Source organism: Macrosteles quadrilineatus, unplaced genomic scaffold (genome assembly GCF_028750875.1).
Source record: "Macrosteles quadrilineatus isolate MER2022 unplaced genomic scaffold, UCM_ALF_1.0 Scaffold_3__2_contigs__length_128488019, whole genome shotgun sequence".
NCBI classification, from domain to species: Eukaryota; Metazoa; Arthropoda; class Insecta; order Hemiptera; family Cicadellidae; genus Macrosteles; species Macrosteles quadrilineatus.
This window is the reverse complement of record NW_026542596.1, coordinates 18,472,415-18,498,227: the sequence shown is the minus strand read 5'-3', so window position 1 is coordinate 18,498,227 and position 25,813 is coordinate 18,472,415. Positions and strand designations below refer to the sequence as shown.

Genomic DNA, 25,813 nt, shown 5'->3' with positions numbered 1-25,813 from the left:
TTTAGTTGGTCGTAACTTTCTTGACATTTTGAAGTACAGTAGACTCCCTCTTATCCAGACACCTTTTATCCAGACATCGGTTTAACCGGACTACACTCGGCGGAAATGACATTTCTTAAACCGGACAATTTTTATCAGCACATTGGTTTAAACGGACTATTTCGGCAGGAAGTGGGCGGTACTGAAACAATTGTTCTCGTAGGAAAGATTTGAGACCAGTGATCACGTGTCTAAATACGTAATAATCATTATTGGTGTATACAGTATGCATTTAAATGGTCCGTTGTAAGGAGTTATTGGGGACGACGGTTTAACCAGAAAACCTGTCATCCGGCCTGGCCTCGGTCCTTAGGAGTCCAGATAAGAGAAAGTCTACTGTACTAAAGTGTTAGTTAGCTGGAATAGAAGCATGTTGGATCAGGTTAGGTTAGGATTACTTTTGGTGTTAATTTCCATAATATATATTCCATTTTCAATCCCAGTTATACATCTCACTTATAGTGTATATATAAACCCTCCTGACCCATCTGAGCTGATTTGCATACGAGTATGAGCCGATTTACTGTCCTAAAAGCTTTTTTAGGCTTTTTTAGTAAAACCTGGTGAATTTTGTCTTGTAAAACCAGGGAGACCTAACAATAAATCTCGTGTAAACATTAACATATTATAATTTTCTGTTCAGGCCAAGCACGTGTTGACACAAACCCTCTGTGTGTCGTTCAAGTGTCTGTGGAGCGGGTGCAAGGTGTACGACAAGGCATCATGTTCAGCCAGCTGGCTAGGCAGGCATGTGCTCAGCCATGGAGGCAACAAGCCGTTCCCCTGCATCGTCACTGGCTGCGGACAGAGGTTCAGCTCACAGGTACGATCCCAGCTCTGAGCCAAGCACTTGCTACAAGACCAGGATAGTGAGTGTAGGGAAAGTTTGTTAAAGTACAGTCAAGTTCGAGTATAGCTCCTTGGTGTGAGAATTGAGTATTGGGTTATAAATTTAATTGCGTCGAAACGTACGTTGGACTTGGATGGTAACTTGAATCCTTGTGTATTCAATCAAATAATGATTTTTTTCTCCATTCACTTTATTATAAAAATATAATCCATGCCCAATAGGAGTCAACCAATCTTTATTGTACTTTAATTAACTTAGAAAGTCTTAAACAACTTTCAAAAAATCATAGTAAAAAAAATTTTGAAGTTTTGATTTTCTTTTTTATACACACAGTTGCAGTAAAATTTATTCACAAATATATTACCTGTGCAGTTTTTACAGGTTTCGTCTATTAATTTATTCCATATCTTCAAAATTCTTTCAAGAGTGTTTTGAAAGCGAAATCTGTTTGAAACATAATTAAACATTTTAATTAAACATTTAAAACGTACTATTGTATACTATCATGCAATGTTAATGATAAGAAGCAAAACCTTTGTTTCGAAGACTTCAAAAAATCTTATTAAAGCATAATTTTAAACATAAATTATAGTTAAACCATTTAAACAATATATATTACAGTATTAGTATATTCCCAATTACCAATAGCCCAAATGATGACAACATAATATGGAGGTATGTATGTGTGTGCTTTTCATCATTACCGGAACTGGAAGTTGTTTGTATATGTTGTTGAGTGTTCTAGGAGGATGGTAGAAATCTGAATTAAAAAAAAATAATTACTTTAATTAGCGAGTTTGTTGTTTTCTGTATCTTGGTTAAAATTTAGCTAGGAAGTTGTTTTTCTCAGAGACATTTTCCTCTCTGATCCTTCTAATTGTTCACTTTTTCTCTTGACTGTATTCGGAGGTGAAAGGTATTGCTTCTTTTATTAATATGCTATCTAGTATTCCAAAATTGAAGTAGAGCATATTTTGTATTCTAACGTAATGGACAGACCTGGTGTAGAATGTTCTATGTTGAAACTCATTTCGCTTTTGAAATTTTGTTATTTTTACTTAATTAATGACCGATTTTAACTTTGAATTTAATGGCAATGCTATTTAGCTGTCCTTGCAAACATTAGATAATCAATAAGTAAATACATTTTGACTAGCCTTTCACGTTTTTTCCCATACATCAATAAAATAGTACCTATCTAAATATTTTTTAAACAATATTTTTGTCTCAGTGGAATTTATTCAATTAGGAAGATTTTGTTTCAATGGGTGGATCTAGAAATTTAAGCTCTACCATTAAGAGTCATTCATTTTCAGATCCACCCATCAGGATGGCTACTGATACTATGAAAAAGGGCGTAAACAAATTTGGCATTCACAATTATTTGTATTCGTTTGCAAAATATCCCTGTATTTCTTTAAAACCTGTAAAAATTTTAAGTTACAATTTTATTTCCTAGAATAATAATAACCTTGCAATTGCACAAAAACACTTACCAGATTAAAAAATAAAACTTGTTTGTTACTGTGCGCTCAATCTGGTACAGAACTACTTATAAAGGGTTACATGTTGCACAATATTAAAGCGTGTTTGTACCCAATACAATTTGTTTTATAACTGCATTGTTGATTGTGGCGTCTAAACCTAATGCCATTTAATTGTGTTTCCTCTCTATAGTGATTAAGTGTATCAAAACAAGTACATAAGTTTATAAACTCGGGGTGATTTAATAAATTTAAACACTTGTAAATTATACAGATACCAGTGTATTACGGTAACTAAAAAAACTAAAAACAAAAAGAAAGCTCAACCATGGGTTTTTGTTATTTTTTTAGAATTCAGGTTTGTTAAATTAAAAACGTCTGTTCATTGTCCACACAACCGTTTTATTATGAGAACTTTTTTACAATTTAAATCTAATAGTAGGTATGTTTAAGGAAGATGTGAATTTGCTTCAAAAGACCTATGATTACATAACTTTTAAAAATTTTGCTTTAAAAGCTATTTCAGATGTTTGGTTTAACATAGTTTTCAGTCAAGAGTTTTCCATTAGATGGTAGCTGTTGTAAAAGGTTTTTTAAGATTTGGTAGCGTGATATCAGTGGCCACCTGTTGACTTTGAGGTTTTTTGGAGTGCATAAATAGTTTGGGTATATCTAATTGTACATGTAGTGTTCAGGTGATTACAATTGCTGTCCAACTTGATAGTAAGTATGTTAATTTCTCTGTGTTTGAATGAAAGGTGCCTGTGTTTCATTGAATATAATTTACAATACATCTAGTTGTTTCCTGTGAAAGTTTCATTTCTCTTAGTAATATTTCACACACTACTTTATGGAAAAACTAAGAAAAAATTACAACTCACAAACAAAATGGCAAAAATGGTTCCAAAGGCATCATTGATTCAAATATTTCCCTATTCCCTATTTGGATCTTGTAAGGTAAGTGAGGAATACTAAGCTTAACATTAGTCCTATTTCTTAAAAAGGCTTCTTCCAGCCTCAATATTTATATGAATTGTGGTGGGGAAATTGATGAGCTACATTAAACTAACTACAATGTAATTTTTAAATTATCTTAGTAAATAGTTTATTACCAGTCATTATTGCTCGGAAGTGTAATTTGATACTTCAATCAGCATATATTGTACTGAGGATGTAAAATTAAAATTAGTCACAATATTGAAAACTCTTGTTATTTTGGTGGGTGTAAAAACAAGAGAGGCAGTTATGTCTACTGTTTAATGAATGCCAATGTCACCAATGTTTGTTAAGTGACCAATATTAACTTAAATGTAAAAGTGACAACTAATTTGAATATTTCAAATGCGCCCATAATTTGTTGCTTCATTTATAGTACTAAAATTCAATTTCACCTGAAAAAAAAGTGGTTGGTTTCAGTAAACCTTAAAGTTATGGGCATTTTCGAACCACTAAATACAAATTTTACATGATAATTTTTTGGTTAATGACCAGAATATGTTGTGCATTTGTTTTCTGATCTTTTCACTTGAAAATCATTAATTAGAGTGTGGATTATCCAGATATTTCTTTTGAGTTTATCCAGAAGTGGTTTAATCGCTAGTCCGTTTCCCCACCGCTGTAAGCCCCGTCACTCTCCAGCTAACATAGACACTGGTGTTGTTTAGATCATGCTAGAGAGACATGTGAACCAACACTTCAACCAGTCGGAGCAGAGCAGCAGTAGCGGGTCCAGCAGCAAGCGCAGTCTAGAGTCAACACCCAACAAACTGTTCCGCCGCAATGGCAAGAAGCTGCGGTACAGGAGACAACCTTACTCTGGTGAGGATTTGGCTACGTACCATATTATTCCCCTTTTCCTTGCATGTACTCTGGTTTGTGGGACATGCTAACATGGAAGAGCTGTTTATAGTGCGACAGGTCCCTGATTACTGCCACTTGACTCATCTGTTTTATCCCCAGACTTCTTGCAAATAAAAGTGTGATAAACGTTGGCCGATTTGTGAAATTTGGTACCAAATCAACCGGATGTTTTTGTAGAAACCACAATATCGCCTTGTTTGATTTTTATATGTAATGTTAAAGAATGTAAGAATATTTTAAGGTCATGTTTTGTGGCTTTACATGTTGCCTACCAGCTTTCACACTCCTCTGTGTGACCTGGAGTGTTAATAACTTGTCAAGTTTGGTGATGGTTGTGTGGCTTGTTTGCAGCGCGGATGTTCGACTACATAGACACAGGAATGATGGAGGGTGTGCAGCACTCTCTTCTCAACATCTCCAAGTACCTGTCCTTTGGCAATGTAGAGGACACTGCAGCCAACAGTGTCACCCTGCACAGCAAGGTTAGTAGAGCCAACTGTTACTATGTATATTTATACTGTGTGGTGTGATGGGTGGTGTGTCTCGAACATAGGGCATTTCTACCTGCTTTCTACAAATCCAGTAAAAACTTTACCAAATTACTTTATAATCGGTCGATTTTTAAGATCTTTCATTTGAGACAGTTTATCTGTCCTGTCAAAATGACTTTTGAAACTTGTTCCTCCTGATATCCTAGCAAATTTCAAAACCTAGGCCCTTGTGTTCCATGTTAATTCCTTAGTCAGATAAGTGTAAGGTTAACTGAATCTGCTATTCCAAAATTCTTGTAGTTGAGTGTTAAAATAATATAAAAATGAATGTATACATTTCAGATGTGGCCTATTAGATTTACTAGATTATATTTTAATATTTGATACTTGATTACCACTCATCAATACTTCTTTAGAAACTTAAACACACTTGTATAAGTTTAAATGGATGATGTTTAATAATTTTTTGCTAGAATGCTTTGCTGTTAGCATTGCTGAAATGGTACTTTTATTAATTCTGACTACTTAAATTGACTATTAATTAATTATTTATTTTACAGTTTATTGTCAGTCAATGGATATAAAAATTTGTAAATGCTGGTTTTAAAGAAGTGCAGGTAGAAATTGAAAATTGTTGAGCTGGTCTTTTAATTACAGTAGAAACCCCCCCCCCCCCATATCAGACCACAACGGGACCTGGTCAAGTGGTCATGGTCGAATCAGCCAAAATGTTGGATATCGGTAGGAGCAAAAACCCTCTTTCCATAAGAAAGAAACTCACAAAAAACTATTTTATGACTCCCTTGCACACCTCTAATGGTATGTATAGCTTTTAATGGGACCTATGGTATATCCTGAGAAGTCTGTTATTCCGAGGTTAGTTAGGAGTGGTGGGGGGGGGGGGGGGTTCTACTGTATTCCGAGAGATTGTTGGTAATATTTTTGTAGTTTTATCATAAAGTGGAAATTTCTTATTGAGTTGAGAATGAACAATGAATGGCAATGAACATTATCACTTTTACATAAAAATTTTAGAAATTTAAATAATCAAATATTTAATTTATTGTGATTATTGGCTAATTGAAATGAATTGTTGTAATTATCTTGATCTAACTTTATTTAAATAGAATGAAAGTACAAGATTAGTTTTTGTGTAAAGGAAGAGCAGGGGACCTCTATTGCAGAGGTCCATTTAAATATTTATATCTTTTGAAAGCCAGAAATATTTGTATAAATAAATTGTAACTGAGCCATTTTTCTAGTGATATATAGTGGTTAGTTAACTAATTGCTAATGGGAAGATACATATTACAATTCCACTGCTCCTGTCTCTTTCAATAGGCAACAATATAGCACAATATTATTATGGATTTTCTGGAAAGAATTCACAATCAAAACCAATTCAGTGTCCAATTAGCTGGGTAAACTTACTAATAATAATTTACTACCTACTCAAATATTTAAGTAAACTATTTCAATCTGTAATCTTCATTATTGGGAACATTAATAATTGAGGTGTATTAAAATTGGTCACAAAGTTCGGACCAATTTGCTATTAGAATATTCACATGGACAAATGTTGTAACCAAATTGACCAAACTTTGATATTTTGATATATAATACAGTTTAAAAAAGTTGTCTAAGAATTTGAAGAAAGTAAAATATTTGTAGATAAACTTAATGATTGTTTGACATGGTTGTATGTTGAGGATAATTTTACTTAAGCATGACTGTTAGATGTAAATATTGAAGTGTTAGTGTTAAGATTTTAAGGTAAGTGTAAAAATGATTGAAAGGTAGTTTTCTTATTTTGTTATATATTAAAAATATTATGAAAATTATGCATACAATATTTATACAAAATTAAATTTGAAGTGATGGTTTTGCTCCCGTGTTTCTTCCCGAAGATTTGTACGGATGGATTGAATGGATGCTTGCACAAAGTCCCCTTCTCTTTCTTTCATCATTGAAATGTTGATTTGATTAGACATTTTGGAACGTGCTGTAAACTTTCTTAGGACAACAAATATATCGTACAACAAATGATTTAATTGAATTTGAAAATCAATAGCTTAAGTTACATGTACAAAATACTCGGGCAATCCTAAGATATATTTTGAACTGTTTTAAATTTGTTATCTATCTTGATAACAAATTTGTGAATTTAAGTTTAACCGATTGAATGCTATGTAGAATTTGTTTTGTATATAATTATTTTTCTTCTTATTGATTCTTTCAATATTTAAACCTAAAGATTTAAAACCAAACACAGATTTGTCACAACTGTTATATTGATTTATCTCATAATTATTAACCTTGTGATGTCCTAAGAAGGTTTGCGTTTTGTTGGAGGACTGTAACTAATTGTTTTGGTGTGAATGTCTAGGTAATTATGTTTCGTTACAAATTCTTCAGACCTTCAAGTGTACCAGCTATTGAAACCACGGGTTTCTTCTACTGCCTGTAGAAAGTTCTTGAGTTAATTCATATTATTTATTCCATCATTCACTCCATGTATACTAGGCTTTTCTTAATTTATTTTCAAAATTTCCTACCTTAATGAAGCGTCAGTTCCTAATATTTTATAAGTCCGGAGTCTTAATGTCTTGAGATATTCTTTTTGGATTTTCAGGCTGTTTTGTGAAACAGTAAGTGACCGCAGAAGCGGTTGTTATCTTGAAGTGATATTTAAGCACAAAAATAAATATTGTAGTTTTGGAACAGTCTTTGGCAGATAATATTCTCTGGTGAGTATACCATGAGATTTGATTTTGTCCAAATTTCATCAAACTAATTGGTACATTTTGGTCCATCTCATCTGATGATTCAGAACATCTCTTGATGGTATTTAAATAGGTTTTTTTTATTCTCCATCAACTTTTGTGACTTAATCATTTTAATTGAATATTAGGGATTTTTTACAATAGTTTGATCTTTTACATCTTACTTAGTCATCTGACGCAATCCTTCAGATAAATTTCTCTTATTTAGTATTTTGTTTAGGCTTTATCCATTTTGTTGCTGCAATATCATATTGCTGATTTTTTCATTGAAAGCTAATCCAAAGTTCTTCCTTTACAACCAGTTAATTTTAAATCAGTTACTTAGTCATGTAATTACGTCAAATTAACTACAACCCGGATGTCTCCAGTATGGACTTCACCTACTTATGGGTAAAATGTTGGTAAAGTATCTAGCTTGGGCTAAATACATTACCAGCATCAGCTCTTATTTTTTCTTAAATAATTAAATTCCACCAGAAATTTGCTTTGACCATCTATCTGCTCAGTATGAAGAGGATAATATTTAAAGGAATAGAATGGGTGTAAAAACAACACAGATGAACAAGAAGAAAACTATTTACTTGTTAGTTATGTTTTAACGGAATCAAAATACTTGTCCAACAAAAAATAGGATCAGATAAAATCTGTCAAACTTCCATATAGTCTAAGTAGGTAGCTGTTGCATGAAGTTGTTACGTCAGTCATTTAGTAATCATTTCTCTTCGTTTAAAGCAGTATATTTTTTTTGTATAAAAGGGAACATTTTTACATTTTCATTAAATCAAATGAATTTGTGTTATTTTTTCAGTTAGGTTTAGATCAAAGTCTTGACATATTCTCATACTTCCAGATCCATTCAACATTTTTACATTAAAATGGAAGTTATCAAACAGAAAAACTGTATATTGGTTGAAGCAACTTGATTTTATTAATACAAATTGGTAACGTATGAATTATAAAAATATCAGTATTGGTGGTAAAAAGAAAATTGTCCCTGCAGTAGCACCAGGTTCAAAAATTGATTCCACAGTGAACATTTTTCTAATGAGTGGATAAACCTACTCCAAGAACTTGAGAATATTTACCACTGTCACAGTATAAAGAAATTAAATGTAGCCTACTTAATTTATTGCATTAGTTAATAAGAATTTACCATATTAACTATTATACATGACTATTTTAGGGCTGATCAAAAGAAGCAGAGGTATCTAATTGTTGACCAACCAATGTTTCAATTATTTAACAGATTATTGTTTGTTTTAGATAATCGCCAAAAGGACGAGCATGGATGGAACACCCAGTGTTCTTCTGAGGTGGTTTCCCCTGAATTTGTAAGTGTTTTTTCCTCCCTTTTTATATATAGAACTGACAGTTACGCGGCGCGCGTTGCTGCGCTAACAACTATTATTTTAACCCTTCGTCGGTGTCTTTGATTTTAAAACACGATCGGTGACACACAAGAGTTTTTTTCGGGCGTTAAAACTTTGGGCAATCAGTGTGTTTTTATACATACATCATTATAAACACCTATTAAAACCATATAATCAATAAAATTGTACTTACAATCAAATTTAGCTTTACTTTACGTATTTAAAAAAAATATTAAGCAAACAAAAACAACACCACCAGGGACTCAATGAGCCGAAATTCGTGCTACGTGACTCTTCGGGCTTATTCAAAATAATGTTCAATCGGTTCCTAGAAAGATGCACGTGAGGTACTTTTACTCCAAAAGCTGCCGGCTGGCGATATCACAATAATATTTTTCCATGAAAAGGAATCCGCCTGTAGAAAAACTCTGTGGTGACACTGACAACGGGTTAAAAGGTAATTTGTTCTTTATGATTAGGCCTAATAGTAAAAATGTATACTAAAAACAAAAAGAGAATGTTTATTTTACTTAATTGCGAGTGGATGAACAATGGTTTTTGTTTTTTCATTAGGTGTATAAATATATAAGTTTTTAGGCGTACCTACCCACACGTGAGCACGCAACATACAGCTGTCTGTGTGAAAAGCATGAATTTTCTAAATTTAAACCGGCGATAGTCAGGGATTGCTCTTGTGCCTTATAATGGTGATTGCGAAAGCAAGACGCAAAGGAAATTGTAGTCGCTTGAATTCAAAGGGTAATTTGGATGAAATCATCAGTATTCTTGGTATTAAGACTATTTCTTCTTTAAACGTACTACTGATGATTGTTGCTTCGATCAAGTTTGGTGTCATTTTATTAATTGTCAGTCTGGTTCCGTTGCACAGTTTGGGTGGATTTAAGCAAACCACCCAATATATGTTGATAATTAGCATTAGTTTTATTGGAGGTTCCTTCTTTTAATGACAGTAATGTGATGGGTTAATGACAAATTGGGAGGCATTTGAATACCTGAGATAGCATGCACGATTATTATTCACTTAATGATTTATATTAGATTGTTTGGGTATAGAACAAAAGATAAAAATAGACATTGCTATCCCTTTTATTATTTATAATACTTTGATAAAGGTTTTTACTTTTTATGTTTACATATTTAATAGTGGAGAAATTAAACGTTGTTGAGTGCACAGGTGTGCTGCGATTGGGATTTAATATATTTGGACCTATCCAAAAGTAAAATAGTTTTCTGTGCTGCATTCTGTGGAGACAGTGTAGCACTATTTCAAATCATGGACAATACAAAATATGTACAGTGGTGATGTAACTATTCAAACCTACAAAACAGTTGGTGAAAGTAAACTTCTGCTTTTAAATTATATTTTTTTGTAAACATTTTAGTTCCAAAAGTTTGACATTGGACCCCTTTAAATCCTCTGGGGCCGTCCCTTTTGACTGATCTGTACCAAACTTCACACAAATCATCCTTGAATAACGCTTAATAATGCCTGAAAGTTTTATTACAATCTGTCGAGCGGTTCCGGAGTCCATAGGGTGTACATACATACTTCCTCCTTTATAGATATAGATATAGTAGATAATGATTGTATTTATGTATAAAAGCCAAAACGTCAGAAAAACATTTGGGCTTTTCAGTATTTTCATGTTAAGTAATTACTAAAATCCTGGCCTTAATTGGTTTGAAAATAAACTAACCGTTTTAGAACTGATTCATAAGTAAATGCTATGCTCAAGTTATGCAAGTGGCTTGATTTTTTAGTGGTGCCTAGCCTACAAGCTCAAGATTTCAAGCACCAAATCAGAAAATCGAGGCCGAGCCAAGCTTTTACTATCACGATTGCAGAATGCATCTTGTGCAATTGCGAAATTCTCGCTTTCGCCGGGATTTTGGATGAAGACAATAACGTTTGCATGATAACAAAAGACCACGATGATGTTTCTGTGACCCCGAGATACATTCAGCATCCTGCTGCCACGATCATAGAAAACGATGAAAATGTTTCTGTGACTGCTGGAGATATCCAGGATATTTCAGCGATCGCAGAAGGAGAATAAGTTGGTAATATTGGTCTGCTATATATTGAGGTTGCACTGATATATTGCTTTCAGCCGTTTGTTGAATACTCACAAGTTGTAAGTCAAAGTTTGGAAGGGTGCGAGTATGTGTTTCTCCAGTAACGGATGATGGTTTGTTGCAGTGTAAGGGACGAGTGGGTGCCCGAGTCCAAGGTTCGTCAGACCCAGCAGGTCAGTTGGAGCAAGTGTGAGGAGCCCCAGGCATGGATGCAGCCCCCGCTGTTCCACCCCCGCCCAGGCCACAACAAGAGGAAACACACATCCAGCCCTGCTAAGCGATGATACACTGTGTAATTCCTAGTTACCTAATTGTCTTATCTAGTTTTGTCTGATCTGTTGTTAAACCAACTCTTGAAAATGCTCAGTTTCAAGTTGGGATGATTGGGAAATTTGTTTAGGGGCTTTACATTCGGGGCTCGAAGTGTATTGTAGACAAAGTAATCTTATTTTCCTGCTGGGTTGGTGGAGATTAAACTGTTCAATTAAAATAAATCATTTTTTCTTTATTTTGTATGAGAATACAGTAGTTAAATTTATTTCTGAAGTCTTTCTGAATGAGGTTTTCCATCCTCTAACTAAATTATATGAATATAGATGTTTTAACGTTGGCTGGATCATAAAAATAAATGTTTAAACAAACAATTATTTACAACAGGGATGTTTTTTAACTTGACACTGGTGTTGCACTTTTGTGTACTTCTAATCTTGTGATAGTTATTTCCTTTATTAGGCTGTGTTTAATGTAAAACCTACTGTAAGCTGAGCATTTTCAAAAGCGTCGCTCTTGTTAATTGTACACATTGTAATTGAATTTATATCGTACGTTAATTTATTTCCAAACTCGTTTTCAGTTTGGAGGCTCTTCCTAAAATACTTGTATTTATTTGATTTAGTTTTAAGGTTTTAGAGCTGATAGACAGGTAACACTACTTGTCTGGTACCCCTCGTCGGTCTATCCAATGGTGCCGCGTTGTGTTCATTTGTGTCTTTTAATATTTTTAAATTTGTTATTTTTACATTTTATGTATTAGTATTAATGTTAGAAATTTAGCGTCGGTTTTTAAAATTATATATTAAATATAGTTGATTTATTCAAGAACTGATTTTCATCTTATTTTGTACTTTTATGATTACAGTACTTCAAATTCTCTTCGGGATAAGAATATTTTAGAACTTTCTGTGTATTTGACTTTAAATACTTATTTCATTGTCCTTGTTCCTTGAATATTCATCACTGCCACAATGGATCGTGCACGGTGGTACATTATTGTGTGAATTGCGTAACTAAACATGTGAACCAGTAAAGTGCAAAGTAGTCAAGTTATCTCATGTTAGATATTTACAGTGTCTTAGGCTCAAATTGTAAGCATAAATCCTAAAGTGTGTCAACTCTTCCATACTATGAATGCCGAATAGGCTCTGTGTAAATTGTACTTTCTTAAATTTAGATTAGAACATATAGGGTCGTAGAATAGTACAAATAAATTATTGAAACAGTTAGTGTTGTCATTACTCTGCATCATTTTGGACATAAAGTTTTTGTTTCTCACTGGAATAATTTTGTATGAATACGCACATTTAGGTCTTGTCATTTGTCTGGGTTTTCACAGTAATTTGTGTTTAGCAACATCAGGGCTTTTAAAATAAAAATAAAATCTGTACAGGTATTTTGCTTGGGTGTCGAAGATTGTCGTTTAAGACTAAAAAAATCAAACAGAAAAGTCTATTGAATAAATTATGACTCGAGTGGACAAGTTTAAAAATCATTTAAAAAGTCAGTTGTCAATGTTCTCACATATGGAAACATTTTTCTCTTTCTTGCGGTGATGGTGAAATTATTAAACCCTCTCTTGAAACATGAGAGTTAGACTGTCCCGTGCCAACTTAGTTTAAGTCCAAACATCAAATTGACGACAAGACTGACTACTCAAATTGGATTCGTCAGAATACTCGTAGATTTAATCGGTGTACACGGTTTAGATATGAGAAGCATCGACTGTAAATATCGTAAGTAACTGTATTGTATTGTAATGTAAGTAGAAAGATCGGGAGAGCACAACCAGCTGAGGTGTTCACACTGCCAATGTATTGTAATGTATGTATCTACGATGGGACTGTATCGTATCGTATTAGTGTTGTAATTATCGTTCAATCGGATTCTATTCGCTAAGTAATTCTCTACTTTTCGGATCGAAGAGGCTTATGTACATATAGGAAGTAATACGGTACGGAGATGTTAGTATTATATTTATTCGTAAGTTTTGTTTTAGGACTGATTTGATAAATTGTATCTATTTTATCTGTATAGTAGCAAAATACGGTTAATTATGTACGTGTGGTTGAATTACAGTAAGCCATTTCCTGGTAGGCTTAGGATGTTTAGAGGTAAGGATTGTATGTTCGTTTGCGCCGGATAATAGATTGTAATCGGTGAAATCTGTGAAATCGTCGAGGTTCCACAACAAGTTTCGTCTTATCGTAAAATGCTTGACCGTTCACAGTTTGCGAACTCTAATTGCATGTCCGTTATTGTACTCATACCAAATAAGTGCGGTATTGTTGATTATATATTTATATAAAAATTACAATCTGTTACTGAGAGTCCTAACATAACTGACTGTTGTGAATATATATTAGTAAATGTTAAATAAAAACATTGAGGTTGTAGTGTAGATAATGTTTGCCGCGCTGAGCATTTTACTGCGGAGAAACTTGTTTATGGAACTTGCTGCTACTGAAAGACCGGATCAGATTGTCACTGCCATTATACTGTACTGCCTAACTTTACGTTCACTGCCAATGTTTGTGTTGTACCTCCTCTCTAGAACTGGCCAACTATCAAGTTTTCACTTTCACATTCATTATCATTTTTACTTGTAACTTGTAACAATCAAATGTTTAACTTTAAACTTTAAATAATATTTTTCATATAAAAAAAAAAAACATCTGAACAGTTTAGTTTACTGTCACCTTTTGCAGTTGTTGGAAAACTTGAAGCTTGCCCAGTTCTCAGTGATTCTAGTGCCATGGGCAGATGTCAGCCGATATGCAATATTGTACACTCTTGGTCATTGTCATTACCTATTGATCTCTGCGGATGTTTCCGCACCTGACGACTTGTATTCTAATTTAGTTTGTAATTTATGTAATCTCCATAACGATCAGCACCTGTTTCCGATCCCTATTGTATAATTTATTGTGTGCGATTGATTTCAATCCTTTTATTTTAATGATGTTAATTATATAGTATACATGATTTAAACCTTTTATATAACTATGTTAAATATAAATGATTGACATTGAACTGTCCTCTACCTTTTTTATTCGCCCGGCTCTGTTGTAGCTTAAGTCTTAAAAAAGGTGAAATACTCCATATGAGTTTAGTGCTTTAAATGTCAGGGATATTTGGTAAAAGCCTTTGAGAGTAGTATGTTTTAGTTTAAAAGCTGTTCAATTTACAAGCAAATACATATTTTGGCCTTACCCCTGTAATTAAAAATGGGGTTAGTTAACAAATATACATTTTTACCAATAAATGTACATGTGTTCAGTGTCTTAAATCTTATGCAAAATTTCAAAGTGCGAGTTTCACCTATTGTCTTTTGTCACATTTGGGAAATTTATACTTAAACTTATATTAGACTTATTGTTCCGAGTTTTAAATACAATCCATGATTTTTCATACCTTATGATACTGACAAATATTGTTTGTATCAGCTACTGTAAAGGGGAAAAAAATAATCATACCATTTAATTTTAATTTTACTGTGTTTCAAATTAAAAAAGGGATTTTAATCCACTGTTTGATTTTCAAATCAATGCTGTAGTACATCTATTAATCATGCTGGGGTTTTTATTTTATTTTTCAGTTAAGATTTTGGGTCTGCAAGTTATTGTCAGAATTTCAAAAATCAGATGTAGGTTACTTCAAAAAAGATTATAAAAGTAAATTTCGTTCCTTGTTGAAAATAATATGGTTTTGTACCCACCAAAGAACTCATCATATTTTTACAATTATCAGATCCACCTTGTTTCATAACAGTAAGATATTCCCACTCCAATAAAATATTACCAGAGTTGTAGGTCACTCTTTTAGACCAATCTATTGCCTACTGCTCGTTGTGTATCAAATCTTTGCATTCTTTTTTAATAAATTATTCCCAAGTGCTCTTATTTTGATTTATTTTACTTCAAAATTATACATTTAAAAGTATTAAACAGCACGATTAATTCTCAATTAAAAAAATATATATTTTCAATTGTTGAATCTTAAATTTGAATGTAATTTAGGAGGAATATTCTAAATTTGTAAAAAATTGTCAAGACATTTTTATGCTTGGTAGTTGTAAAATAAAATTGATCAATTTAAATGTTGTGTTGTATAAGCTAAATATAGCCATGACAATGCCGTTTCATTTTTTTATGTCAAATTAATATCCTATGTAGCTGTGTCAAAATAAAAAAAATATGACATTAAAATGTTTCTAACGTCAGTCATGAAGACCCATTGACGCTAACTCGTGTGTGTAGCCATCCCTGTTTTTTTTTTTCAGTGGGGTGGATTTACTGCTAATCTAATTGATTAGTTCGATGAATCTAACCTACAAGTGCTAGTGACGTCATATGCTTATAGTAGCAACTGACCTGTATGGCCGTCGGTGGCATGGTAACTCAGTTGGCTAAGGCGTTGCATTGGGGTCTTTCTAGATGTGTGGGTTTGAATCCCATAATGGGGTTAGTTGTTGTGAAGGTCCGGTGTCCAGCTTTGGTGGAAATTGACAGCATTAGTGAGTTTAAATAACTGTTTTGCTTCTTGTCATATTGGTATAGAGGAGGAGGGACACAGATTTAGCTTTTTGGCTTTTATTTCGGTTAAACATGGCCATCGTGTTGAAATACACATATGATAAAATACATATAGGGACGTAACATAAAACAAATTATTAATAGAGAAATAAACAAATAATTTGGCGTCAATGGGTCCTGATGAAAGGATATTACCATGCAAATTATGTTTTCTTACATGTTCAATTGTCAAATATGGCTCAGGAACTGAATTTACATTTGCTAATAATTTATTTGAAATTAAAAGGATGTCTTCAACTGAAGAAATAAGTTTTCCTGCTATGAAGCTACAAGAAATTATTTATTATTTGGGAAAACACTTTAAAAATGTCTGACAATATCATGATTATATGACCCAAAAACACTTGCCACCACTTGGTTTGTTATCATGGACATTTCATCCTGGTTTTGTTTACATTTATTTCCTTTTCATGAAATGAGTATACCTCATAAAGATAATCAGTGTATAGACAGTAAGTTGTTACTAACATACGATAACTGGAGACCAATACCGTTTAGAATACAGTTAATATTTTTTACTGTGTAAAACCTTTATCGATGAGTTTAATTTTATCTGCCTATGCAGTTGATTTACTTAATTTCTTTAGATCTTTTGTTCGCTAAGTTCTGTTTACAGTACCCGTCCCAATTTTCATTACGATTTCCATCGGAATTGTTTATTTGGATCTCTATATTGTTTTTATTATTTGTGTGTTATTTAATTATTAATGTATATATTTATAAATAATAATTTTATTTTTAGTAAGTAGTCAGAAATTGTGACACAATTTCAATGTATCAAGATTTAAATAAATTATCTACATTACAAGAATTCGTTAAAAGTTATTTCCTTTGGGAAAAATTTAAACAAATTCCTCTTCTCCAAAATATTTTAAATGTAGCTAATAAGTATTATGCCTGCAGTACACTTTTGCCGAATATATGTGAACAAAGACGAGTTTAATAGTGTACTTGGTGTGCTCATGTATATTTGGGGTAGTTTGCATCGCCAACATTTTTGTACGGTTGCGTTCACTTTTTTGGCGGTCTCCTATCATGTATCAAAAGAGACAAACTAGAACGAATGAAGAAGGGCACGAACATATAGCCAGTACACACTCGCTGTCATTCGTTGTCACTGACGCTATCCGTCTACAATATTCACTGAAGTGGCTGTGTAGTTAAAGTTACTTTTAATTGGTGCTATTTAATTATTTACAACCTACTAGATCTTAGAGATGCACTATACAAAGCACTAATACTTGAACAGACATGGTATGGATCACTAACATAAATAATTTATGTTACTGGCCCAAAAGTAAACATTATTTAACACTAGCAACAGAGCCCGTTGTGGTTGGATACAACGGGTCTCTAGTAAAATAATGGTTGGGAAAGCCATACACCACTTTCCTCACTAATATTAATCGTACAGATTAAGCACATAACATTAGAATCGCATACTTAACATAACACTACCACACACAGATACACTCAGCTGTCCTCGTCCCAACCCAGCAAGCGGCTGGTAGCCCTAGCATAAGCAATGTGTATAACATACCCATATTGCAGGTTTACAAACAAATTACTGTGTGTATTTTAAAATGTTAACCATCTATTTTATTTCTACACAACATTACAAAGAACCTAAAAACCAGATAAAACAGTAGGAATATTCATAAAAATTACATTCAGCTGTTCCATAATTGATTATCTATTAGCGGAGTATGTTTGTTCCTTCATTTCACTTGGAACTCAGTCAATATTTTATACTTACAGTGAGAGTCCAATAATGAACTATAGTCGGGACCACATAAGTTTGCAGTTGAGGGAGGAGCCTATTTACCATATGGTTTTGAATGAACCAATGAACGATGCGGTGTTGCCAAATCTAATAATACCAGCTGATTTGAAAATATTGCTTTGTATATTCTAATTAGTGTTGTCAATGGGTGATGTGACAACGTCACACTAGCCTTGTCTTGTGATTGGCTTCCACCAACTGCAAACTTACGTGGTCCCGACAACGAGTTACCATTAATCTTTTTACAAGTTTGGCTTTTTTACACTAACTGCGGATGTATTCGGACAATGAGATTGAAATGGTGACTTTGATTTCTTTAGGGCTATTTGAACAATATGTTTATATTGCTGTATGGTTTTGTAAATGAAGCTTATATGCTTCTCAAAATTATTCTTGGCCACTGGGTCCTCAACTTTATGTTTGCGGCACATCTGCAAGTACAAACTCCAGGTGGCGTCTCGGACCTGAGAACAAATATAAACAAAAGTTATTTTTTTTTAATTTAACTCATGTGAAACATTGAAGTTCAAACACAATCAAATAATACAGAAAATGTGTGTTTACCTTTTGAGCTTTACAGACTATAGCTCAGACTCTGAACTAAATTATCCAAACTTCTACTTACAATTTATTATCGATGCGAGGACAGCTTGTGCTGCATCCTGGCAGTCAAGTTTACAACTACAGTACACGAAGGCTGTTGGTTGACCAGTGTTGTTAAACTAGTCAAGCTTGGGCCATAAATAACACTAGTGAGCCTGTGTTGCCAGGGTTCTTTATCAACAGTGTCACACATTCACACCTAGCTTGTATCACAAAAATAATGTTTTAAACCATTTTGTAGAGCTTAAAAAAAATAAATAATTTTGTACAGTATATTGAAGCATTCTTGTGTTCCTAACGGTTACGGAGATAATAAAAAAAATTGTGAATTTAAGTTATTTAATTGAAACTAAATAAAAATCTGCTAAATTAAGTAGGTTTGAACATACCATTTGTATTTAGGTTTGAACATACCATTTGTATTTCAAGAGACTTTTCAGCAGTGAATGTTTTGATGGTTGTGACCAAAGTATCCCAGTACAGAAGGTTGTCACTTGCAGCTTTAGCCTTCACTCGTACCTTCGCTAGCCGATTGACGAGCCCGTTAATGTCGTTACATTTTTCCTAAAATATAAATACACCAATTCAATGTCTACCTTGCAATATATACAACCTAATATTGCAATCTTTTTTATGGTAATACCTTTGACTATTAATAGACATTCCATCCCCATGTTAAAGTTGTAGCCAGGTTTTTAATAAAATTTGTCTTAGTTGATGTGAGCCACCTACAGATTGCGCTGATCTAAATTACTGATTTCTGCCGATTACACAATGGTTTTTACCAAGTCAAACTGATGGAATGACTTATTATGAGCTATAGCAACTGTTGTGACCCAGCAACTATGTCGGTAACGAAAAATAAGGTACAAAATAGAGTTTTAGACATACTAGCGCAATCTGTGACTGGCTCACACAACTACATTCTTTTTTAGTAAAAAATTGGCGACAGCTGATCCATATAGATGGGATGTCTTCGTAATACTGTATGACATTATGTTAATGTTATGATTGCTAATAAATAAATGAGTAGGATCTTATATCCAATAGTCAATCGATTTTGATCTTATCCACATTAGGCTCTAAAGTTTGATTTTATCAGTCCTAGATTATTGGTCAATCTTCACAAGAGACAAAATTCTATTTTGTTCAACTGATTATGTGTTTTAGATGATAGAAGTAGTATAGATTGAAACATGTAAAAACTCTATATGTATAAAACATATTGTGGTGTCGTCCAGAGGGAGGACCCCCAAGCCCCACGGTAGCCCCCTCCTTGACAAGGTCCTAGAACCAAACTTCACACAAACTATCCTTGAATAATGCTTATTAATGCCTGAAAGTTTCATTACAATCTGTTGAGCGGTTTCGCAGTCCATAGGGTACATACATACATACACATGCTTCCTCTTTTATAGATATAGATGGATTACCATATGCAGGTATTTACACACATTTTCAACATGTATCAGCAATTAAGAGGCTATAAATAAATTAGATTGTAATGTTTTGGTGTATAATGTTTGAAGATGTGTAAAATGAAATGTGAATAGACAACTTTGCCATTGTCATAATTTTAATGTTTTGAATAGTTGAACATCACACTTAAGTCTTAAAATGACTTCTAAATAATCCCGAACTCTGTGCATATCATGTTGATGAATTACCTCAGTCAAGTCATCAATGTCGTTTCTGGACTGTATCATAAACTGCAAATCTTCCTCTACAGTTTTCTCCAACTGAGTTTGCATATTCCTCAACACTCTGTATCTCTCTAATATATCGTTGACAGTGTTGAACTCACTGTTGTGATGCACTACGTATTGCAAGTACTCCTGAAATCAATTGCAGCCAAATTAGTTTACTCTTGGTAAGATATAATGTTTTAATTTGTTCAATTGTTTCTCTGCGTAACATTGGCTATATAATCTATCTACTTTAAGGACCAAGTCAAAAGTACTATGTGACAAAAATATATGTTATGGGTCCCTGGAAGCATTGTAATTCAATTTTAAAAACTATAAATACATTTTTTTTCCTTTTTAGTCTATAGTTACAAATGAATTTAAAGGTAGTTGTTGTTTTCAAACCCATTTGAGATATGGGTATGGAGTATGGACCGCCTTCCGTGAAAACGTATTTCAGTACATACTGTACATTATTGATTATTAAACCTCGTCTAAAAATGCAACTGTCGTCCAAACTAAAGACAAAATGCTATACCGTATTGATTTTCTACTTATTATATAAAAATTGCTTGACTCATGAATCAATCCTGCTTGGATCATGTTTGAAGAGCCTCCCTAATCCTGATGAAGTAGCTCTAACTTAGATTGCAGAGCTAGATTTGGCTTTCTAACATGACAACATGTTTATGTAACTCATATTCACTAATCACTAGTTTTCAAGAATTGACATAGACTACCACCTTGGTCTTGGAGTCTAAAACTACCGGTAAAAACACTGCATATTTTAAAACACTGTTTTGTACTACTAAATGTCGTTGTTTTACCTACTGTACCTCAAATATCCTATACTGGTTCAAATATGCTTCCATTTTGCTTTTGACTGCCCCGAGTTCTTGGACTTCCTGTCTTACACTCTGTAGCTGCTCTAATAATTTGCCCTGCAATTTCTTCTCATCTTCCAATTTTTTTTTGGCTCGATTCTTTTTGTCTTCACTTTCCTGTTTTACAAAAATAACGGCATAAACTCTGACATAGCGGTTTACTTTTTTTCCGTTTATGTTAGATCAATCACCTGTCTAAAAACAATATATTCAAAAAATACACTTTTTGAATATTTAGTTAGAAGTTTCTACCGAAAAAAAGCAAACTAATTAATTGTTGATAGGATGGATATGCATCACTATTATAAATTGTAGAACAAAAACTATTATCTACAGGGGCGGCTCCAGGAATAGTTTTTTGGTTAGGCCTGACAAGGATCAAGGAGCAAGTAGATTAATCTGTGGACAAGAGGTTTGAGGGGCTTCCCCGCAAAAAGGGGGGATTTTAAAATTTAAATTGCAGAGTAATAAGTTTTAAATGCTTTCCCTTTATTTGCATATCATTACATTTCTTTATCTATATCTATAAAAGAGGAAGTATGTATGTATGCATATACCCTATGGACTCCAAAACCGCTAGACAGATTGTATTGACACTTTAAGCCATTATTAAGCATTATTCCTGGATGGTTTGTGTGAAGTTTGGTGCAGATCCGTAAAAATGGCTCCGCCCCAGAGGGTTTAAAGGGGTCCATGTCAGACTTTTGAAACTACAATGTTTACGAATAAATATAGTTTAAAAGCAGACGTTTACTTTCACCAACTGTTTTGTAGGTTTCAATAATCACAACATTTTGTATTAGTCATGATTTTAAATAGTGCCACACTGTTTCCACAGAATGCAGCACAGAAAACTATTTTACTTTTTGATAAGTCCATATATATAAAATCCCAATCGCAGCGCACCTGTCTGCTCAACAACGTTTAAATTATCCACTATTAAATATGTAAACGTAAAAAACATTATCAAAGTATTACAGTATAAACAATAAAAGGATGGCAATGCCTTAATATTGTTATCTTTTGTTCTATATTCCCACACAATCTAACATAAATTATTAAGTGAATAATAATCGTGCGTGCTATCTCAGCAGGTACCTATTCAAATGCCTCCCAATTGGTCACTAACCCACCACATTACTGTCATCCAATAATACTAAATGTGCAACTTAACTCCACCCAAGCTGTGCAATGGAACCAGACTGACGATTAAAAAAATGACACCAAACTTGAACGAATCAACAATCATCAGTACTAAGTTTAAAGGAGAAATAGTCGTAATCCCAAGAAATGCCGATGATTTCATCCGAATTACCCTTTGAATTTTAGGATTCTAGGGACTACAATTTCCATTGCATCTTGCTTTAGCAATCACCATTATAAGGTACAAGGGCAATCCCCGACTATCACCGGTTTAAATTTAGAAAATGCATGCTCTTCACACGGACAGCTGTATGTTGTGTGTTGGTGGTGGTGGTAGGTATGGGTAAAAACTTATATATTTATACACCTAATGAAAAAACAAAAAAACATTATTTTTCCACTGGCAATTAAGTAAAATAAATATTCTATTTTTGTTTTTGGTATACATTTTTATAATTTATCGTAAAAAACAAATTACCATTTAAAATAATAGTTCTTAGCCGGCAACGGGTAACTTAACTGCTAGCAAATCTTTTTTTATAATTTTTGAAATATCTACCAAAGTTGGTAGGCTCGGGCCTACCATCTGGAGCCGCCCCTGATTATCTACAAATTGTTTTTTGAGTAAAACACATCAAAGAAGTTTATCTTAAAAGCAATAGTATCTTTAAATACTACAATCACCAAAAAAACACTAAAAAATAATAACACTCACCAGTTTATCAAATTCCAAATGTAATGTTTTTAACATTTGTTTTTTATCATTAAGCTCCTTCCATTTCTCGTTGATTTCCTGTCTAACGCTATCTGATTCATTAATCTGATTTTTCAATTTGTCCTGACAGCTTTTGAATTCCAAATTTGCTTCTATGAGGGTTGAGAGTGGGGTTGGTCTAGGTACATCCCAGTCTTGAACAAATCTGTACAGGACAGAATACCGTACTCATGTGATATTTTAAGTTTTTTATAAATACAGTAAAATCTCATTAACTCGACAGTCAACAGGCGTTCGACTTCTCAAGAACGGGTGAAGTTTTATCTAAAATCCTTTAAGATTGTTTCCTCAATATGTACAAATACTACTCATGTAAGTAATAAATTTATACAGGGTGAGTTTTAAATGAGTTCCCCCCCTACTTTTTTCTACATTTCTTAAGATATCAACTCTGGACCACGTCAGATCATTGTGTAGAGTAACTTCATTTTGACTGGGTATAAACTTTTGGCCGCCATCTTGGATCCGCCATATTGGATACAAAGTTTTTTTTCAAATGTAAAGGTAGGGTTGTGACCCATCATTTTAAACTAGATTTTAATGCTGAATACGGTGCTGCAATTCGTTTTTAAAAATCTTGATCCATTCTAAAGTTATGAGAACCTTTTATAACATTATTTTTAGCCCATTTTAACATTGTGCATTTAGAAACTAAGAACATAATCGCAAAATAGTGCTAGATAAAGATTTATGTATATTATGTGGTGTATACTTATCTTTATCTAGCACTATTTTGTGATTATGTTCTTAGTTTCTAAATGCACAATGTTAAAATGGGCTAAAAATAATGTTATAAAAGGTTCTCATAACTTTAGAATGGATCAAGATTTTTAAAAACGAATTGCAGCACCGTATTCAGCATTAAAATCTAGTTTAAAATTATGGGTCACAACCCTACCTTTACATTTGAAAAAAAAAACTTTGTATCCAATATGGCGGATCCAAGATGGCGGCTAAAAATTTATACCAAGTCAAAATGAAGTACTTACTACTCAACAATGATCTGACGTGGTCCGGAGTTGATATCTTAAGAAATGTAGAAAAAAGTAGGGGGGGAACTCATTTAAAACTCACCCTGTTTGTAAAAATTTGTCAGTTATGTATTTATTTTTATTACCCATTAAAAAATTTCAATGTTCTGAGTGAATCAATATCCCCCAAACCCGACAACCTCAGTGTCCAAAATGGTATGGTGTTAGTGAGGTTTTACTTTAACTTTAAAAACTGTTTTTGAAATACAATGCAACACTCAATGACCCGTTTATGGTTAAACATAATAATACGCTATTACTGTAATTATTTATGGCGTAGTTTGAGAGAATAAATTTAATATCTGTTAATTTAATTAACTTACTTTATCTGATCTTGTCCTCTGATCATTTTGCAAGTGTTAGACTTAGTTGATTTGTTGCCTTAGCAACCCTCTTTCAGCTAGAAGGAGTTGTTGGGAAGTCTACTAGGACAATCATCAATAAAATGTTATCAATACAACAACGGAGACATTTTGATCGTACAACATTGCTCAGTTGTCAATGTTTGTTTGGAAAATTTCAAAATTTACCTTATACAGTATTTAGTACATAATCTTTAAAGAGTTAGGAATGGTTCTACACTTGCTATGTGCTTTGTGTTCCTTCAGAAGTCAAAAATATTGATTCATTAAACTGTGTTACATATGTCAGAACACACAATAACTGTTGTAAAAAATGTGTAAAAATCACTTAATTGTGATAACCGGTAACTATAAGGACTTCCGGACAATTTAAAATTTAAATATGATATATATAATTAAATTTCAATAACCCATCAATTACAATCATTCATTTTAATCATTACAATATGTTTTTTACTCAGGAACAATGCCCTAAGATATTGGTAGAGAGTTCCGGGACACCCTGCATATAATAAGAATGTGAATGGATGATGTTTTACAAAAAAATAAATCGGTCCCAGGTCTAAGCCTTACTCTTAACACGAGACCTGCGATAGTAGCTCATTATGGGAAATTAAGAAAATGGGAAACCTTATTTTTATCCTTTACACCCCTTATAAAACACCCCTGATCATGCTTGTTCGCAAACTCACTCACATTTTGTACCAAACTTAATCAAAATCGGATGATATTTGTTCTAATTATTAGGCTACCCAGTACCGGACATGGATAAATAATATACAAGGTAAGGTGTATGAATTTGGCGGATGCTGTTTTTGACAGGCCACAGGCCGCGGCAATGTGGCAAACACTGTCAGCAGTGCTGTTTAGTTTGGAGGCAGCTAAGGCCCCTATTAGCCGTGAGCAACATGTGGCGCAGCTAGTGGAGCCGCCGGTGTCGGACGTGTAGAGGGGCATGGAGTCAAATGGTGCCTATTAGCCGCGGGGAGACCGGTGGCGCCGCCGAAAAAGCTGCCCGAGGTGTTGCCGGGAGTGATTTTGCCCGGCAACATGTGTCGCGACCGTTTTAGTGTCCAGGCAGTCGGGGGGCATTGCAGTATATGGAGCCTATTAGCCGTGGGCAACATGCGACGCCACTGACTGCGCTCGCATGCGCTATTAACGTGAAAACGAAGCCCGTCACATAGTCTACATCGTGGTTTGAGTCGATTGAGACGTGCCTCGCCATATTGCTGTTCTATTCATTGGTGACTTCTGTTCACTTTGTTTACGAGTGACCTTTTTAACAGTGTATTATTTCCTTTTTGTATCATTAGCGTTATTAATTGTCTTTAGTTTAGATAAACAATGTCTAGTGCTAATAGTGACGTGCAAATTGTGGATGCAGTCACTCAATGTCATGTTTGACACTAGTGTTGTGGTGAATTAGTAAGTAATGTCTAGCTCAATGTATTTGCTTTATCTTTGTAAGTATCTGTATTTCAGAGTCTGGGTTTTCATTGTTTCCTTCAATTTCTTAAAATGTTCTCATTATTATAGTTACATACTTTTCGTTTTACTTCCTAGATATTGGTGAATTTTGTTTTCTTTGTTGTCTTTTCTACAAAAGTTATTGGACTAAAGGTAAATTTAATTTATAATTCATTTTGTTACCCTTTTCAGAGAATTTTTTTGTTATTGTTAAGTATTAGTTGAGACTCCCGCC

At 33.5% G+C, this 25,813-nt stretch overlaps 2 protein-coding genes across 3 annotated transcripts in view; one reads left to right on the top strand and one right to left on the bottom strand.

Moving 5' to 3' along the window:
• Positions 1-16,637, top strand: part of LOC128988466 (zinc finger protein jing-like) — a 93,815-nt gene extending 77,178 nt beyond the window's left edge. For both annotated transcript variants that reach the window (XM_054409770.1, XM_054409771.1), the window contains exons 4-8: positions 683-862; positions 4,038-4,191; positions 4,585-4,715; positions 8,771-8,838; positions 11,099-16,637. In XM_054409770.1, coding sequence (XP_054265745.1) covers positions 683-862; positions 4,038-4,191; positions 4,585-4,715; positions 8,771-8,838; positions 11,099-11,258 — 693 coding nt within the window. In that variant the 3' untranslated portion in view covers positions 11,259-16,637. The remainder of the gene's footprint in view (positions 1-682; positions 863-4,037; positions 4,192-4,584; positions 4,716-8,770; positions 8,839-11,098) is intronic.
• Positions 16,638-17,862: 1,225 nt separating this feature from the next.
• LOC128989025 (coiled-coil domain-containing protein 42 homolog) lies at positions 17,863-24,095 on the bottom strand. Its single transcript, XM_054410880.1, has 6 exons — positions 24,070-24,095; positions 22,656-22,860; positions 20,750-20,914; positions 19,896-20,063; positions 18,643-18,792; positions 17,863-18,089 (listed from the first exon to the last, which is right to left on the bottom strand). Exons 1-6 carry the CDS (start codon positions 24,093-24,095, stop codon positions 17,868-17,870), a joined length of 936 nt encoding a protein of 311 aa, XP_054266855.1. The 3' UTR covers positions 17,863-17,867.
• Positions 24,096-25,813: the final 1,718 nt, after the last annotated feature.

Bases quoted from the DNA above. Each gene is read 5' to 3' on its own strand.
- LOC128989025 (XM_054410880.1), bottom strand. From the start codon at position 24,095: ATGATCAGAGGACAAGATCAGATAAA. The intron at 22,861-24,069 runs GTAAGTTAATTA...TGTCCTGTACAG, and splicing joins AGAGGACAAGATCAGATAAA to ATTTGTTCAAGACTGGGATG. The intron at 20,064-20,749 runs GTACAGTAGGTA...AATTGATTTCAG, and splicing joins ACCAGTATAGGATATTTGAG to GAGTACTTGCAATACGTAGT.